At 40.1% G+C, this 18,156-nt stretch overlaps 1 protein-coding gene across 2 annotated transcripts in view; it reads right to left on the reverse strand.

Moving 5' to 3' along the window:
- Positions 1-16,717, reverse strand: part of enc2 (ectodermal-neural cortex 2) — a 34,046-nt gene extending 17,329 nt beyond the window's left edge. Inside the window, exons 1-5 of one of the 2 annotated variants that reach the window (XM_063912094.1) lie at positions 16,595-16,717; positions 3,471-3,702; positions 3,223-3,328; positions 1,696-1,941; positions 11-100 (exon numbers count right to left, since the gene is read on the reverse strand). In XM_063912094.1, the coding sequence (XP_063768164.1) occupies positions 11-100; positions 1,696-1,941; positions 3,223-3,328; positions 3,471-3,652 (624 nt within the window). In that variant the 5' untranslated portion in view covers positions 3,653-3,702; positions 16,595-16,717. Of the gene's footprint in view, positions 1-10; positions 101-1,695; positions 1,942-3,222; positions 3,329-3,470; positions 3,703-9,015; positions 9,277-16,594 lie in introns of those variants that run through there. The other variant, XM_063912085.1, reaches the window with a different exon arrangement.
- Positions 16,718-18,156: the final 1,439 nt, after the last annotated feature.

Raw genomic sequence — 18,156 nt, forward strand, 5'->3', positions numbered from 1 at the left:
GATCACTCACCTGTTCATCTTCTATCTCCAGCTCGTCGCTCAGAATCAGCTCCAGCAGCTTGTCTTTAGACAGACTGTAGAAGTCCTCGGATTCTCTTACCTAAAGCACAGAAATATACTCCGATTACATTCAATTCTGTTATAATATATTCTGTATGTACTATAATATCGGAAGTATCTACAGTTACTTATTGTCAGCTGCTAATTGATTGATGAAAGGAAAATGGAGATTAAGGTAGGACCACTCAGCAGATTTCTTTCGTCTTGGTTCTACAAATATAGCTGCAAGTGCCATTTGCGGATTCAAACTCTTCCTCTGTGAAAAGGACCAAGCAGCTCAATTACAAAAAGCAAAGCCAGCCGCCAGTCTCTTTAGTTGGTTTAATCCTGTCTGAAGAAAGAGTGAGACCAATCCAACACTTTGAGCAATATTGAGCATCTAAAGTTAAATCAGGAATGCTCAAGGGCAACTTGACCCCACTATGTGAAGATATTTTAGTGGATTTTGCCCAATTTCGACCAATCTGAGCGTTAAGACACTGTTTCCACTTATGGTACCGAGTTCTCCAGCTCGTTCCAGCTCACAGTTTATGAAAGAGAACATACAACTATTCATAGGCCATACCCACATTCACCAATCATTATAGCACTTCAGTTTTGGTTGATACTTGCTCCCAGACCATCTGCTCAAATTTGGTGAAACGCAGTCCAACATTTTTTGGGGCACCCATTTGTGGCACCACATATGAATCTGGCTCAAAAGACAAGTTTTGAAGTTCTATTTCCCAAAAAGTGTTTAAAATATCTACCAAATGCAAGGTCATTTGATGAATGGCCATTGATTCACGGCCAATGAATGAATAGGTTTCGAACCCTAATAAAATCACATTCAAATCAACTACAAATAATGTTTTAAAGGTAACCATTTATGCAAAATCCACTTTTTGTCCCCCTCTGTATTCTAAAAGTGTCAGGAAAAAAGATTCCCTCTCTTTTTGTCCTGATCTATCTCTATAAAAACCTGCCTCAAAATGAGCTGATCAGATTTCGACCACCATGTTTGTTTTTGGGTTGTGCAACCATTAGCCAAAAACCAAACAAGTTAACACCCGCCCACCTTAGCACCTGAATCTCCTCGTAGAGCACCATTGTGTTTTTTTAACCAAACATCTCGTAGAGGGGCGCGGCCAGCAGCAGCAGCTCATTAGCATTTAAAGCTACAGACACAGAATTTAGGAACAGAGCTGAAACAGAGGGGTTTATAATATGCTACAATGATCTGTTACGGTAAGGTAAGATATTTCGAGCAAAACACTTCAGAGACATGTTTTTGTATCTGAGACCGATAATGTATTGTTGAAAAAGAGTATATTAGGGGACCTTTAAGAGCTGAGGATGTTGCAAACTATTACTCAGCGTCTTTTGCTTGTGATGATGAGCTCATGGTGAGATCACAGATGGATCAGATCCAAAGAACTTAAGATTACTTAACCCAATTTATTAAATGGCTGAAAGTAAAGTCATTTTTGTATTAATGTGTATGGTATCAAGGGCATGATAAGGCTTAGAAACAGGATATACCAGAGCTTATACATCAGCCTTTCACAGATAGCAGTGACTGGCCTGAGAAATGCTTTCAGAAACATGGGTAACACCAGGTCAGTGCAAGAATCAGAAAAACCTCACCATCCTCACCGTCTCATAGTGTAATAAACACATCCTCCACGACAGCTCATACAGTCGCTTACACTGATGAGCGTCCGATAGCAGCATCATCCCCAGGCAGTTTGAAGAATGTAGGTTTTTCTCCAAAAACTCTGCTGCCGCGTCTCGAATGTCATGAAACTGCAACATGTCGCCCGCCTCTAACAATGACTCAGCGTTCTCCTCGTTTATGATGACTCGAGAAGAATAAGCAAAATCCAGCAGGAGCTCCAAGACCTGGAAGAGTTGAGGATTCAAATTTAAAACACTGACAGTTTAGTATGAAGAAGTTTAGGACAGAATGTTAAATATTAAGGCTTCTGTTTCAAACAACTGAGTGTGTACAAGTTTTCAGACCACATTACAAAGCCAAGTTACTAAAATAGAAGTTGTGGACAGTAAGTGAGGGAGGGGGAGAAAACTAAAACTGTATTTTCTGTAGTTCCATGGCCTTATGTTCTGAGAGAGGAAAAAAAAAGGGTGAATGACTTAGCAAATCGATACCGCAGGAACAGGTGCTGTGGGAAACAAAAGTTGATTTTTTTTTTTTGACCTTTCAAATGTCAATAACATCCTTAAAACATCCAAGTTTTCCGTGGCGTCATTGTCGCCTTAGGGTAACCTGTTTTATGTAAGGCTGATGTCTGTTGTTATGTGTCTTTCCTCACCTCATGCACCCTCTTTCCTCCCATTTTTTCCTAAACCCAAAAATGTGTCCCAGTTTTCCCACTTCCGGTTCGTCGTTTCAAAGTAAACTTCTTTTTTTAATGCGTTTGTGGTTCATCGCCTGAAATAAGGTTTGGAAGATTTTCAGGGATTATTCTATGACGTAAATTGTGTCAGCCAATTTCGATTTGTCTTATGTCTTTATATAATATGTTGTATTGTTAAAAGATTTTCATTGCCATAACCAAACTGTAGATACGGTGCATATGACAATTAAAACCCTTGAATCTTGAATCTGTTTAAGTGAGCGGTTGATATCAAGTGACTAAATGAGTGTAATAAACGTCATCACGCCAAACGTTAGCCGCCTTGAGCTCGAGCTTAACCGTGATTTAATATGATTATAGCAACGTTAGCTTTTTAACACTGGCAATTGCATTTATGCTTCAAATCAATCATAAAAGCTCTGTTAATATGTGGAAATTATCCTGCTGAACAAAACGTATCAGTATCATAAACATGTTTTTGCCACATTTTTCAATTCATATTCTGAAATCCAATGGAAAAATCGCAGGGAGCCCTTGTGATGCTGAGTTCTGGGTCAGCCTAAAAGAATGCTTCATCACTGCACCACTATTAAAAAGGTATCAAAAGAATTCAACAGCACAGTGATTATCGATCCATTAACAAATCAGCTGTGAAAAACGGACATTGACTTCAGATTGGTTTCACAAGTAGTGGCTGGATAGAGGACTAGTTGATGAATGCTTTCATCTAAAGAGCTTTTGGAAGACGCTTGAAAGTTCTAACGGAAAAACTGTGTAGATTTGTCCTCTGTAACAGCGGTAGTACCTCAGGGTGTATACTGTCTCTGAAGTTGACGTCACTGTCCAGACTCTCTCGTAGTCCTCCGCTGAACATGGCCTCAAAGTAACGACTGCATGCTGCCAGGACAGCCCTGCCAGATCAACACATTTTGAGAGTGAACTTAAATGTCAAGGTCATGCTCTGGAGGTTATATAAAAAAGGAATCTAACACGTGTCTCTGCTGTGGTGGCTGTGTTTACTAAATGTTATCAGTGAATTTCAGAAACGTTTACCTGTGGCATGGGAAGGAGCGGTCCCCGGCCCATAGAGTGACGTCAGTGAACAGGCACTGTTTCCTCAAGGTGTTCAGGTGGGTCAGGACGCTGTCGGGATGTGAAGGCTTGTGGAACAGCGAGATGTTCATGGAGCCCGTGCTAGTGCGGGACTTGCGATTCTCGTGAACGGTCACCGACATGGCGGCCTCGTTTGGCACCTCCAGGGAGTCACTCGGAACAACCTCTCCTACTGTTCAACGACAAGAACGGAACAAGGGGAATAAGTCGAGTTGCAGATCAGCAGCAAATAAACAGTATCCATGCATGCATATTGTTCTGAGTCCTTCATTTGCATAACTAAACCTGGAAATGAGAAGGAGGTTATCCACACCTTAGTTGAATAATACACTTTATTTGTATAGCACCTTTCATGCACAAAGCAGCCCAAAGTGCTTTACAGAACAAGAAAACATGACTTCAATATTAAAATAAATGGAGAACAATCTAAACTTCAACAGTGATCCTAATGAAGTTCCTTTGAAGTGAAGCCGACAAGAACTTAAAATATGTTAAAATAAAACAATTTTAAAAATAAAAGCAAAACAGAAAAAAAGTAAAACATGGACAATGATACCAGTGAGAATTGAGAGTTAACCCAAAATGAAAAGCCATATTATTATAAAGCAATATTCAAAAGATAGGTTTTTAATTTACTTTTAAACAATTCAACAAAATGGGAGTTTGGTGTTCCAAGATCCAAGAATACTCCATTCTGATTGGTCATCCGGACATTATTAGGATACTAGGGATAGCAGCCTGTTGCTAAAGATGTTCGGATTAGGCGACCATGTAAAGTCATTTCAATACGCAGTAAAAAGTTGATTTCAGGTAAAAAAATAATAAAAAAGCATCATGGAAAACTTTTTCAATATTCTTCTTTGTATTTGTGAAGAGCAGGACACTTGTGTATATGATGGCTGACCCCAGTACAAAAATAGAACAGGAAGAAGAAACCAGACTAATATACGGCCTAATTGCATCGGGGACCCTGCTCGTCCTGTCGGGGGTTCTTTTCTCATTAAGGAGCGGCTCGCTGCACAAAATACAAAAAATAAAAAAAGTGTAAGAGATTAAAGGCCCTGTGTGAGAGACAACCTGAAATCGAAACCCATCTGTTTATAGGCTACCACATGTAACTTTGGTTCATTGAGCTTCATCTCTTCCTTACCGTTCCTTTCATCTTCATTTCTTTGTCTTCTGGGTAACATGTTTAATTGCCTTTCATCTCAGAATCCAGTATTATTTTACTCGTATCTACTGTCCCCAGGAGAGCGAGGGAGCGCACAGCCACTCGTCTTTAATTATAGGATCTGAGATGTCTGAAGCTACGCCTCCGCTGTTGCAATATTGTTAATAGTTTAACAAATGACTCCAAACCCGATGTAACTGTAATTGAATGGATTTTTTGGCAGCAAGCTTTAACAAGTGGGATGGAACTTATACATTGGGCTCTGGTTTCAGACAGAGGGTGAAAAGAGGTGCTGCAGCACAGGCAGTATGAGAAAAATAAAGAGCTTTCTGAACATTAAAGCATGGAGACATGTCCCAGTAGAGACGGAAAACACTAATATGAACCTGAAAATGAGCATGTAAGGCACCTTTAATAAATACATACTCTAAAGGTTTCCATCTAGATCACATTTAGAAAAAATGATTTTTAAAAATGGGACAAATGGACATTACACTAACAAGCATTATCTTACATCCACGGTAAAATAAACTCTAGGATGATATTTGTTACATGTAGACTAATGACACACCACTCTACAAGAAATGCTGTTTCAGCAGCCTCAGCACAGCTGTATGTGTGTGTGTGTGTGTGTGTGTGTGTGTGTGTGTGTGTGTGTGTGTGTGTGTGTGAGAGTGCATCCATCTAAATTTGCTGACATGCAGTTTCTGACCTGGAGCCACAATAGATCAGTCATGAGGTCAGTGGTGCTCCACAGATCACAATGAAGGCTAGACAGCAACCTCTCTGTGGCTGCATTGTGGTAAATAAACAAAAGCGGAGCACATACAAACAGTTAACACTCACAAACACGCACCATAGTTGATGTCACAGAGGGAAGGAAGGCGACACAATGCTTGTCTGTGCCTATGCGTGTGTTTACTGTAAGTATACACATCATCACGACAAACATTAGCCGCCTTAGCTTAGAAGTGAAGTCGTGCCACTGTGATGTAGTTTGTTTATAGCAATGTTAGCTTTTCACCGCTGGCAATTGCATTTATGCTTCAAAAATCATAAAAGCACTGTTAATATGTAGAGATTATCCTGCTGAACAAAACATATAAGCAACATAAACATGTGTTTGCCACATATTTTATTTTTTGAAATCCATTGGAAGAATCTCATTGCCCTTTGTTGAGGGAGCCCTTGTGATGCTAACTTCCGAGTCAGCCTATGCAAGTCAATGGTAAAGAGTGCACAGATTTTTGCAGGAGGGAGGACAGAAGGGTGACTTTAACAGATGATTGAGGCATTAAGGAGAAATGTTGTATCTACGTAGAGTCTGTCACAAGAATTCCAACACTCAGTTATTAAAGCTGCTAATGCGCACTGTTTAATAAATACCCTGAACTCTCAAACTGAGAGAAAACGTTCAATGTGACCTGAAAGATAATGGTCATGTTAGATCCTTCAACTGCTTTAAAAATATATTCAAACCTGGGGCAGTAACGCGATAGAGCCAAAAGAATCAGAATCAGAATACCTTATTGTCCCAAAGAGGGGAAATGTACATTGTTACAGCAAAAGTGAAGATAGTGACAAACAATAACTATTAGATAAAGGGCATGCACATAATATTTCAAATTAAAATGCTATTCCAATTTACATTCGTAATAAATGTTTCCAATTTACATATTGCAGACTGCAGAGGTGTCATAGTCCTTGTTTTTACATAACTGCACGTTAGGGTCCTTATCAGCGTTTCCGTTAGTGCCATTTAATGTGTCCGGGAACATTTCAATGTGGATAGATAAAAGATTCATGTTTACCCACATCGCTCTGGATTATCTTTACATTTTAGTGCTTCTCCATTCATAGTGACTTTAAGAATAGCAAGTTAAGGTTATTCAAAAAACAAAAATGTTTCCTGTTACCTACCTTATATCTATGGCCAACCTTTTCAGCATTCGGCGAGGAGGAGCTATGAAAACGACTAACTCACACATATATGAGGTTCAAGCCTATTCAGGGCCAGCACTTATTTCTAAATGTCGGCCATTGTTTTACTGCTTTCTGTTGAACATAAGAAATGATAAAAAGTCTAATGACATGACAGCGTGGGGTGGTAAAAATAAAATCGTTATCCAATTACATTACAGAGCTGCGTGCTGCGCATTGATTTGTTCAGCCCCCGACGCTCTCTCATAAACAATATGAAAGCAGGTTGGCAGCCCCAAGGATTTGGGTCTGATACCGCCACAAATAGAATAAAGTTATGTGGGAAACATTTACTGTCCATTAGTAGCAATATATATATATATATATTATATAAATACTATAAATATATATAACACTAAAGATTAATGAACACACAATAACAATGATTTCATATTAGTCAAAGAATCAAGGTTATCGTATATCATAACCTTAGTTAACATATTGTGGAGCCTCAAACAATCCTGCTGGTTATGATTTGCATAGACACAGTCCTCACACATTAATAATGAAATACAGATTTACATTTTTGATGCACAAACTGTAACGCTGTAAATTAAACAGCATAGAAGGCTGTGCTCTCCGGCCATCTTTATCCGGCTCTCCTGTAGCACTCATACTAAAACCTAATGTCAATAATGCCAGACAGCAGCATTTTCGTTCAAAGGTCATCCTCCATGAGAACTGGCCAAAGGTTAGCCGGTGATTCAACACAATTTAGTATGGCAGCAGGCTTGTTCTTCCAGGGAACTGATTCATGCTTTGAAATCCAAATATGAGACTGGTGTTTTTTATTTAGATTTTCTCATAACTCAGACACTTCATACCAACCAGAGAAATGTCAAATAGTGTGTACTCTGAACAGGAACCGTATTAAAATGCAGCTAAATCAAACACGGACTGAATTATATTGTAAAGAGTTTACTTTGATAGTTTTTGTATCAGAAAGGGGAGTATTCATGTGAGAGGGATCATAGTCCGCTTCTCTTTGCAGAAGGTAAATACCACAAACTGTTTCCCGGATGACATCATCAAATAACTTAATTTTCCAAACCAAATGTAGAGTGTAGAATGAATGAGTCCTAAACCCGGAAATAAGTTAGCATTTTACCACTACCATCGTCTCAAAGTCTGAGTTTTTTTTACGTGTTTTTGGCTAAATGCCTGATATAAGGGCTTTGGTTTATAGAGTGGTAGAGTGACGAGTCCTGAAACCCAGAAAAGACTTCCCATCTAGAAGTCAACGTTGTTTCACCGTGTTTGTGGTGAGAAGCCTGAAATAAGGCCTGTAGTTAACACAAGCTGAGATTTGCACATTTTGTATTGTGAAATATTATGCATGTAAATAATCAAGAATGTCTGAGGTGTCATAAAAATAGCAGTTATAGACAAACTACATTACACTACTAAACGCCATTATACCGACACGAGTGCGCCTTTAGCCTAGCATTGGTGATGTCGGTGATGTAATTTGTTTATTGCCATATATTAGCTTTGCAATTGCATTTACACTTCAAAAATCACATAGTGGTATTCATATTTGGAGATTATTCAGCCAAACAAAACTTGTTAGGTATCCTCAATGCCTGTTGGAAAACCCCACTTTAAATGTAGCTAGTTTAACAGCGGTTGCGAACAAGTGACTAAATAATACACAACTAAATGTCATCGCCCCGGCACCAGTCCATCTTTAGCTTAGCAGTGGTTTCATGAAGTAACGCGTTGTATTTTGTTTATAGCACAACATTAGCTTTTTACTTTTGGCTTTTATTTTATAGCACTTCCATTTCATCTATCATACCGTTGGTGTTACTATGTGGAGATTATCCTGCTGTACAAAATGTGGAAGTATCATAAACATGTGCTGTCGAGGGAGCCCTTGCAATGCTAACTTCCTGCACCACTTTATTACAAGGACACACAAGGAGGAAAAGCATCACACGTAAGAAGCTGAAACCAGGCCAAGTTTGGCTTAAACTATAGGACGATAATTAATTGGTATGTTTTTTGCCATTTACCAATTGATTTATGAACACAACAGCACATAGTTTACAGGATTTGAGCTATTTTAGCTCATTTAAGTGATTAGGCAGTTGAAATTGTGCCTTGCTAAGTGGCCAATCACTTATAGCTTCCATTACAAAAATCATTACTAACCATTATGAGCACAATGCAAGGAAAAACAAGCACGGATCAGAGGGAGAGGAAGAATATATGAGACACTTTAGTGGACCAGTCGGGATGATGCATGGCTGGGAGGGGGCAGGCAGAGAAGACCAAACAAAAGGAATATTAAAAAGGGTTTGGGGGCTTCATTCCACTTGCAGGCTAACTTACGGTGACAGAGGCTGCTGACCCAGGCACAGGCACTGACAGTCAGGAGGTGGGGGGGGCTCTGCATCCCAGGACGGCTACACAGGACTAATGAACACAGACCAGTTTAGGGAATATGCACTGCACTGTATTCATCAACCCATAATAACACAGTGAGGGGTGTGAGGGCAGTGATACGGTCTGACAGTTCAGTGCACAGTGAAGGGGTCAACATTTCACAGGAAAGTGTTCAAATAAGCAAATACACAACTGGAGACATTCTCAAATGTGACGAAGATCGTTCTTCTTTATGGTAGCTTAAGGGGAAATGTAAACCCACATTTAGATGTTAGTCCATCTTTTATCAATACTCTTGTGCTGAGAAACACACACACACACACACACACACACATACAGACACACACACACCTCGTCAGTGGAATATCAACAGAGCTGCTGAATAGACTGTGGCCTCTGTAAGTAGCCCGGTAGTCAATAGGCCTGAACTTGGTGCCCAAAATTGGCATAGCTTAAACACTGGCCAAGTTGCCCATGGCAGTGTGTGTGTGTGTGTGTGTGTGTGTGTGTAGTGGTGGTGATTTTAAAAGTACAAGTCCCTTGACTCAAGGTGGACATTTGAGCGAGTCTCGAAAAGAATCTTGGTTCCAAGTAAGGACTCAAAACAGCATGTGATCTGTTTTGAAACCCATCACAGCAGGGTTCCCGCAGCACTTTACAGCTTAGGCGGCCGCCTAAGCAACGCACGCCTGCCGCCTTAACTAAGGTCTTCCAAAAAATATATAAATATGAGCGATATTCGCCGTGTTACTCTGTCCTGTTTTCTCTCATTCCAAACCGTGAGCAACGCCAGCCTCCCTTCTCTGCAGAACGCATTTTAAAAATATTAATTAAAAAAAACGTGTCAGGAATTGGAAAAACCAAAGATTGCAGGTTAGTTCACCGAGTGTCAGAGTTAGATTAAATAATTAAGTAGCAAGGGTCTAACTTGAAGTGTGTGTGTCCCGTCACAATGGCAGAGCTTCAGGTGATCCGGGTGAGCGGCTGTTCTGATCTATCTGTTCAGAACCTGATCCCTCTCTTACGTCCAATTATACTTCACTCGCGTTTATGTCCATATCCATCAGGTCTAGCTAGCTCTAGCTCATGATAGGACTTCCTGCTTATTAATAGACACCTAAACAATAACCCCCTTTGGCTGTTCTAGTTATAAATGCCCATAATTGTTTTTCTTTTCATCTCCCAAAAATTCCCTGGATGATAAATATACACATTTCAGGAAAATTCTTTTAACGTAATTGAAAGCACAGGGGGGTAAAACTGAGTGTCTTCTGACAATGTCTATATGAAGAGAGGGTAAGAAAATGGCACTTTTTAGTGAAAACACTTTTTCATAAAGGTCTACTGTCACGAACTCTAAACACAATGCAGTAGGACTCAAATGCACGACCCCAGGAGACAGAGTCAAAGTATTAAAAAATACTTTATTTCCAAAACTGCACAACAAAAACAAGAACTCAAGACGCTCACATGGAGGATTAATAAACACAATGCTGGTACGCTGGTTACTGATCCACACACAGGACAAGACAAACTGGCACAACACAGGGGGAGACAGGACTATTTAAACAGGAGGTAACAGGGAACAGGTGGAAACAATCAGGGGCGGGGCTGACGCTGACAAGGGCAGTGACAGGGAGTCAAGAGACCTGGAATGAGACACAGAAGGTGAGTATCAAAACAAAACAGGAAGTGGGAGACAAGACAAAAATGACTAAACAAAACATAAAACATGACCAACCATAGACCTGGGGCATGATGACCCAAACAAGAAACTTGACAAGACTAACATTTTTGACGAGACACAACATCTACCCCTGGATGGTAAAGCACCATCTGGTCATTGTTGAGTAAATTGCGACGTTTATTTCCAAATATCTTTTTTTTTGTAGATTACAATTCCTTTCCTTTTCGCTGATGCTTCTATCCAAAACTACATACAAAGCACCTCCAAGAGCATGTCCATGCCTACAGGAGCATCTGGGGTTAAGTATCTTGACCAAGAACACTTTGAAATGTTGAATTAAGGGGCTGGGGTTCAAACCAGCAACACTTCTATTGGTACAAATAAAGACTGTGCGGAAAGGTCTGGACTTCCTTTTGCAGCAAAGGGATTTAGTCTCTTGAGATGACCGACTATGAACAGAGGAACTCGCCTGATAGATGCACTGAAGGGAGAAAACCGTTTCTTTTGTTCCCTCTGGGATTTTTAAGTGTCAGCCCTGGACGTGTACAAACATCACAGTGGGTGACCTTTCTTAGATGTTCGTGTTGAGATGATATAAACATGATTCATCAGCTGGCAAAAGCGCTTATGTGCTTACATATCAACACAAAGTGGAGTACATTTGGAAGGTTGCTCCAAGAGGCGGACACTTACGTACCAAACCAAGAGTCAAAAGTGTTATGGGTCAGGAAAACAACCAACACTTCCTGAGACCAAATCCACCTGATTCTCTACATGCGTGTAGACTTATTGGCAAATGCTGCGGGATTCATAATGTCCAACATAACCTGATTTTTGGGGGAATAGAAAACATGCTCCAATGTTAAAGAACAGAATACATATTTTCCTTATAACTTTAATCATCAACTTGTTTTAAATGTGTAAAATAAAACTAGTTTTTTAAAATGTTTTTCTGCATGTCTTTCCCACACAGCTCTCAAGTACAGGAGGCCTTTCTTGGAGTTGGATGAGCATCTAATAGAACTTTTAACAGGCACACCATTCGCAGAGTGGTGCAGGAATGAGTCCTTAAACCTAGAGATGAGTTGGCACTGGCAGTTGCTACATCAGGGAGGTGAAGTGAGGTCTACCGTGATGTAGTTTGTTTATAGCCAAACACTGTTTGTGTTTGGCGATTGCGTGTAAGCTTCAAAGTATAAAATTGTTGTTAAAATGTGCAGCTACACTGCTGTACAAAACATGTTAGTATCCGTATTCCGAGTCCTCCTACAAATATAAAAAAAGCAGGGTATGGCAAACAATAAAACTGTAAAATAAGTTCAATTCAGAAATGACTTCACTGTTACTGCCTTTAAAAACAACTTAACAATTCACATAATACAATATCCAAACTCTATGACTAAGACAATATCTAGGATGTTTTCCGAATATCAATATTATATCAATATATCAGTAAAGCTGCAACGACTAGTCGACATTGTTGACGCGAAATTTTGTTGTTGACGCGTCGTATTATTAAAGCACACTAGGCATTTAACTCATGACTCATTAGAACACACGCAAATTAAATTGCAAGAGTTGGCAAGCCACCACCGTCATTTTGTACGCTGCAGATTTGCATTTCACTGCTTCCGGTTCTGAAGGGGAAGCAAAAGGACCATTCATTTCCCCATTGTTTTGGATGCTCCACACCCGTAACAGGTGGTGGCGCTAATGCACCGAGTTGCCAACCGCCAATAAAAAAAAAAAAGAAGGAGCAGCTTCGTCTTTGCACCATCTGCATCCTAACCCAACCACTGAGGAAGTTTAACAGAGATGAATCATGGCAGAGGCTCCGGATCAGCGTGAGCAGACTGCAGTAAAATTGAGACCGCGATTATCTAAAGTCTGGGCATTTTTTAAGGAAAATAAATCTAATAGCTACACAATTCAAGTGTACTGTCCGCAACGCAGAGCTGGCCTACCACGGCAGTACAACGGCAATGCATGAGCATCTTAAACGCCATCACCCAGGACGTCTAGCGCCCGAAGTTCCGGATGGGTAAGTTAGCCGGTTTTGGTTTACCTTTCGGAAAACGCGTCCTCTAGTCCAGAGTGAAATTAGTTACTTTTAGGTAATGTGTTAACCCAATTGCATAAGAACATTGAATTACAGTCTTACTGTCCCTCTTCCCTCATTGTAAATTCACACGGTCAACTCGCCTACCTAACTTTACCTAGCTCTGCATGACTGCACGTATGCTAAATAGATAGGAAGATAGATAAATACCGTAGATAAACAAGTGTATACATAACTAATTATAAATCATTAATTTGTCCGATAAAATCAATAAAATTGATTAATTTAAGTCTACAACTTGTGGTAACTATGCCCTCAAATGGCCAGACTCCTCACTGACAGCGTTCTAAACATGCTGGTCTACGGCATGAGGCCAATGTCAATGGTAGAATGCAAGGGTTTCAAGCCAATGATCCACACTTTCAATCCTGACTACACGTTACCTTCAAGAACACATTTTACCAAGCTCATGGAGGGAAAGTATGAAGCAATTCTCAATCATGTTAAAGATGCTCTCAAATCAGCAAGCAGCAAGATCGCCCTGACTACCGATGCCTGGACCAGTATTGCCACAGAAGCATACCTGGACATCACTTGCCATTATCTAAGTGATGATTGGGTGTTCAAAAACTTCTGCCTGACAACAATGCCACTTGAGGAACGGCACACTGGCACCAACATCGCAGAGTGGATTGAGGAGGCTTTAGAAAAGTTTGAACTCCCTCCTTCCAAGATTGTAGGGATTGTCCATGACAATGCCCATAATATGGTGCTGGCTGCTAACCTTTTACAAGATAGACATGGGTGGCTGTCGGTCTGTTGTGCAGGCCACACCTTACAGCTGGTGGTCAACCATGCTCTGAAGCAAACACAGATCAGCAATGCACTAGGAGCGGCGAGGGCTGTTGTGGAGCACTTTAAAAAAAGTGAATTGGCTTCAAGCAAACTAAAGGTTAAGCAGAAACAGCTGGAGACTCCGGATCACCGTCTTATCCAGGACATCTCCACTAGATGGAATAGTAGCTACTTATCACATGACCACCCGTCTACTTGAACAAAGATGGTCAGTTACTGCCACTCTGTCAGATCCAACAACAACAACGCAGCAAGGTAAAAGGTACCTGGACCTCAAACCCGATCAGTGGACCCTCTTGGAAGACCTTGCAAAAGCGCTTGAGGCATTTGAATGTGCCACTGTGTACTTGAGCGGAGAAAGGTATGTGACAATCTCTACCTTGCCTCCTCTGTACAGAGGGCTATTGAAGTCCACCAGCGTTGCCTGTGATGCAGCGCCAGTACAGGCTTTTCAGACTGTTGCCTCATTGGAGATGACCGAAAGCTGCTCTAAAGTGGTCAATGTCACAGATGATAGTCCAAGCAAACACATCATTGCAGCTGCACTAGACCCAAGATTTCGAAAACTGAAATTCCTGACACCAGAGGAAAAGTTCAGCATGCAGAATAAACTACAAGCTCTAGCCCTACAGAGTGCCTCTGAGAGGAACCAGCATAGCAGAGGGGAGTCCACACCATCAGATGATGTGTATGCAACATCCTCGGCTAATGAAACACAAAAGTGTGGGTCAGTCCTCGATTCACTCCTCGGATGTGATTCAGATAGTGATGATGATGCTGATCAGCAGGAATCACATGAGCAACTAGTCACTAATGAAGTAAGAGGAGGAGGAGAGCTAATCGTTGACTAATCGAAAAAATAATCTACCGACTAGTCGACTACTAAAATAATCGTTAGTTGCAGCCCTAATACATTGTTATCTGTTGTGTTTTCAAAAGCCGATTTTGTTGACCGAAGTATGACAAGAAGAGTGTTTATGTGTGTAAATCCTATTCAGTTGCATTAGTCGTCTCTATCTATCGTATGAAGAAGACAATGTTTCCTTTCCGTTTATGTTCCTGCATGCCTCATATCATATGTCAATAGTTTTTATGCATCATCTAATTTGTCCATCCCTTGACATTGCGCTAGAAACAGCTGAAAGAAGGGAAGCACAGAGATGAAGAAATATACTTGATTAGATCAGAGGAAAGAATCAGATACGCCTCTCTGGCTCATGACATTAATGTTATAGAGTTATGGCTTCAGCGGTTATGACATTTGATATTTTTATCAGATCAATAATTCAATACACCTCAGCACTTGCTGCTTCATAAAAAAAACACACTATCAGATAGTATGGACTTACTATCTATTAAATAAGAGACAAGTTATCAAGTACAACCTACAGATTTCAGTATTGCTTTTCTATATCACAAACATAAAACCATACAGTGACACACACTGAATTCTGGACAGTGTTTTCCTGCATGTAAATGCACCAGAGAATAAGTCAATTAATCAACCCATAGCATTTAACTTAAAGTAAGCTGCATCCAAACAGAGCACAGTGTAACGCATCGAAAAAAGGGTCAAACTAAATGTTATCATACACATTGTGTGTGTGTGTGTGTGTGTGTGTGTGATTTTTTTTTTAAAGTGTGCCGCTATGTAAAGCTCTGTAAATCATCTGTATGCATTATTCAGCATTGCAGTGAACAAGGATGGCTGCATGAATAAAAAATAACAATACAAAAACAACAACATGCTACTAAAAGACAACAGCAATAAAATAACCGGGTCATTCGAGCTGCTGACATCAGGCCGGAGACTGAAGGTCCCAATGGCCAGCCTCAATAACAGCCTGTTTAAATAAGTCTCCCCTCTAAAACACACACACACACACACACACACACACACACACACACACACACACACACACACACACACACACACACACACACACACACACACACACACACACACACACACACACACACACACACACAGGATCCTTCTTAGGGAATTCTGCCACCAACACCATCACTGGTTATAACGAATAGTAAATTATTTATTTTAATACAACTGATATTTTAACGGAGCCAAGCCTGTGGAAGAGCAATCCACTGCTCTTTAATTAAGACTCCTACTTTATGTTGCAATGTCCTTCTTTTGGTGTTTATGAATTATATGTTGTACTGTTTATGGTTTTCCAGTGCCAAAGAAGAAAATATTGTATGTCATTTTAATGGACAATCAAATATTTTTAATTGGAATCTGAGAAACAAAACAAAGGGATGCCTGCTGCGACTGGCAGCGAAATGCACCAGAACGAAACAGGTCAAAATGCTCACACTAAGTAATCTACGTTATTCAATTAACAGGGTTTAATTGGACTAGTTGATCCACGTTGTAAACAACCTACCGCGGAATTAGCTAGCAATAGTTAGCCTCCAAGCTAATAACTGAGTAACTTGGTCACTCAACCAGCGCCTGGTTCTGGTTAAGTGGTGACACTCAATGTGTACGTTAACTGTTAACTGTCTATAAATAAAGATATATGGTATGACTTTAGGGAATTGTGTTCATGTCTTCTAATGAAAACAAGTTCAGCAGTGATGTAAATTAACGCTATACAGCAGGCGACGTTGGGCTAGCTTTTGAGGTGCACCAACTTCAATGGCCATACCGAAGCACTTCAACTCAACTAACGTTACCCGTAAAAAAGTACCAGCAAATCAAATACTGTACTCTCAAATTCACCACAGCAGTTTGCAGTGCATGTGGTGTCTGAAGTGGGCATTTACGTCAATTGATAAAACACAAGCTACGATATTTTTTCTGACAAACAATATAGTTGAGATGCCTTCACTGCCATTCCACTTTGTGTCTGCATCTGATTGTACGCACAGGAAACACAAACAAAACAGGTTGTTTTACTTACAGTTATTATACTTGAAGGTGTAAAGTTAAATCCACAGAACGCACAGCATCGGTTTCGTTGATAAAAACATTATATTTCTGCGACAATAGCTGAAGTATGTCTGATCGTCCCTGCCTGTCTGACTGGTTTTGGGAAAGAAAAAAAACGTAGACCTGCTCTAGTACCAGCAACCAATGGCTTTGGGTTGAATCTTGACTGACGTCTCCTCAACCAATTACCAGAGTCAAACCATTGTGGTTGGCCTCTCAGCCAATACAGTAAGAGTAAGAGGGGTTTTATGGGATTTGGACATACGCGAGTGACATTTGCTTGGACCAATCCCTGCTGTGCAAACACGACTATTTAAAAGTAGGCGGTATTTCAACAGTTGCATTAACCAATCAGGTAAAGTGGAGAGCTGATATTAATGGCGGCAGCAAAACAATAGCACGTTGGTGCTTGACAGGGTACATATTTCAAAGAAATCATCAGGTGATGAAGAACCATCCAAGATGTAATAAGTAAATACCCTCTCCACAATAGTTATCCACTGTAAGGTGTGATATTTTCTTTGAATAAAGGCAACAACTGTTTTCCCCCTTCTCTTTTCTCTCTAAGGATAAATCCACTTTGCCCCCCCTGGTGTATGAAAATCAGTCTAGGCTGCAACATGCAGGTGATTCAGGCACTGTTAAATTCCACATGTTTTGCTCAGTTATTTAAATGCAACTTTAACATGGTATAGGCCTGTATATCTTTTATCCCCGTAAATTATTATTATTTTTATTTATTTGGATGTGAACCATGATTTGTACTTTATAATATTGGTAAGTGAGGTATAATTAACCCAGTTTTGAATTATAAAAGGCAAATTGGAAAATGACACACAATCTCATTAAAAGTAATCCCACTTAGACGTCTGAATAGTCGGTATAGTTTAACAAATAACAGTAAGACTCTGCTGGAACCAGTGGGCTACAGGGGGAATCCTGCATTTCAAGGACCTATGTAAAATGGTCATATGATTACCTTTGAACATATGAAACACTATCCCTTTTTTGGCAAATACAGATTTCTAAAAATATCTACTGCTCACGCACTGTCATTTTTCAGTTCTGAGTTGTTTCTGGGCCAGATCCCAGAAACAACTCAGAACTGAAAATTGACAGTGCCATATTCCTATGTTATTTGGGTATTATCTCCAAAAACAGGGTTTCACTAAACAGTACGGATGCCAAATTATTGTGAAGCAATGGAACACATTTAAACCATCTTTTGAGCACTGGAACAAGCTACTGTTTTATCCAAATAGCAGCTTAGGAAATGGTCATACTTCTCAGAACAAAAGACTCGTTCCTTAAAATATGGATTCCTGGAAATATTGTAAACGCTTAAATTTAAAATGATTTAGTCTGAAGATTACTAGTATTTGGACTAGGCATCATAAATGGTGCAACGTCCACCCAATATCCCATCTTCAGATCCAGGCTTATTTTGACCATGTTTTGTCAACCATTGTTTCCCATAGAGTGGTGTGGGAACTAGTCCTGAAACTTGGGAATAAAATAACCACACAACAGATG

Source organism: Eleginops maclovinus, chromosome 2 (assembly GCF_036324505.1).
Source record: "Eleginops maclovinus isolate JMC-PN-2008 ecotype Puerto Natales chromosome 2, JC_Emac_rtc_rv5, whole genome shotgun sequence".
NCBI lineage: Eukaryota > Metazoa > Chordata > Actinopteri > Perciformes > Eleginopidae > Eleginops > Eleginops maclovinus.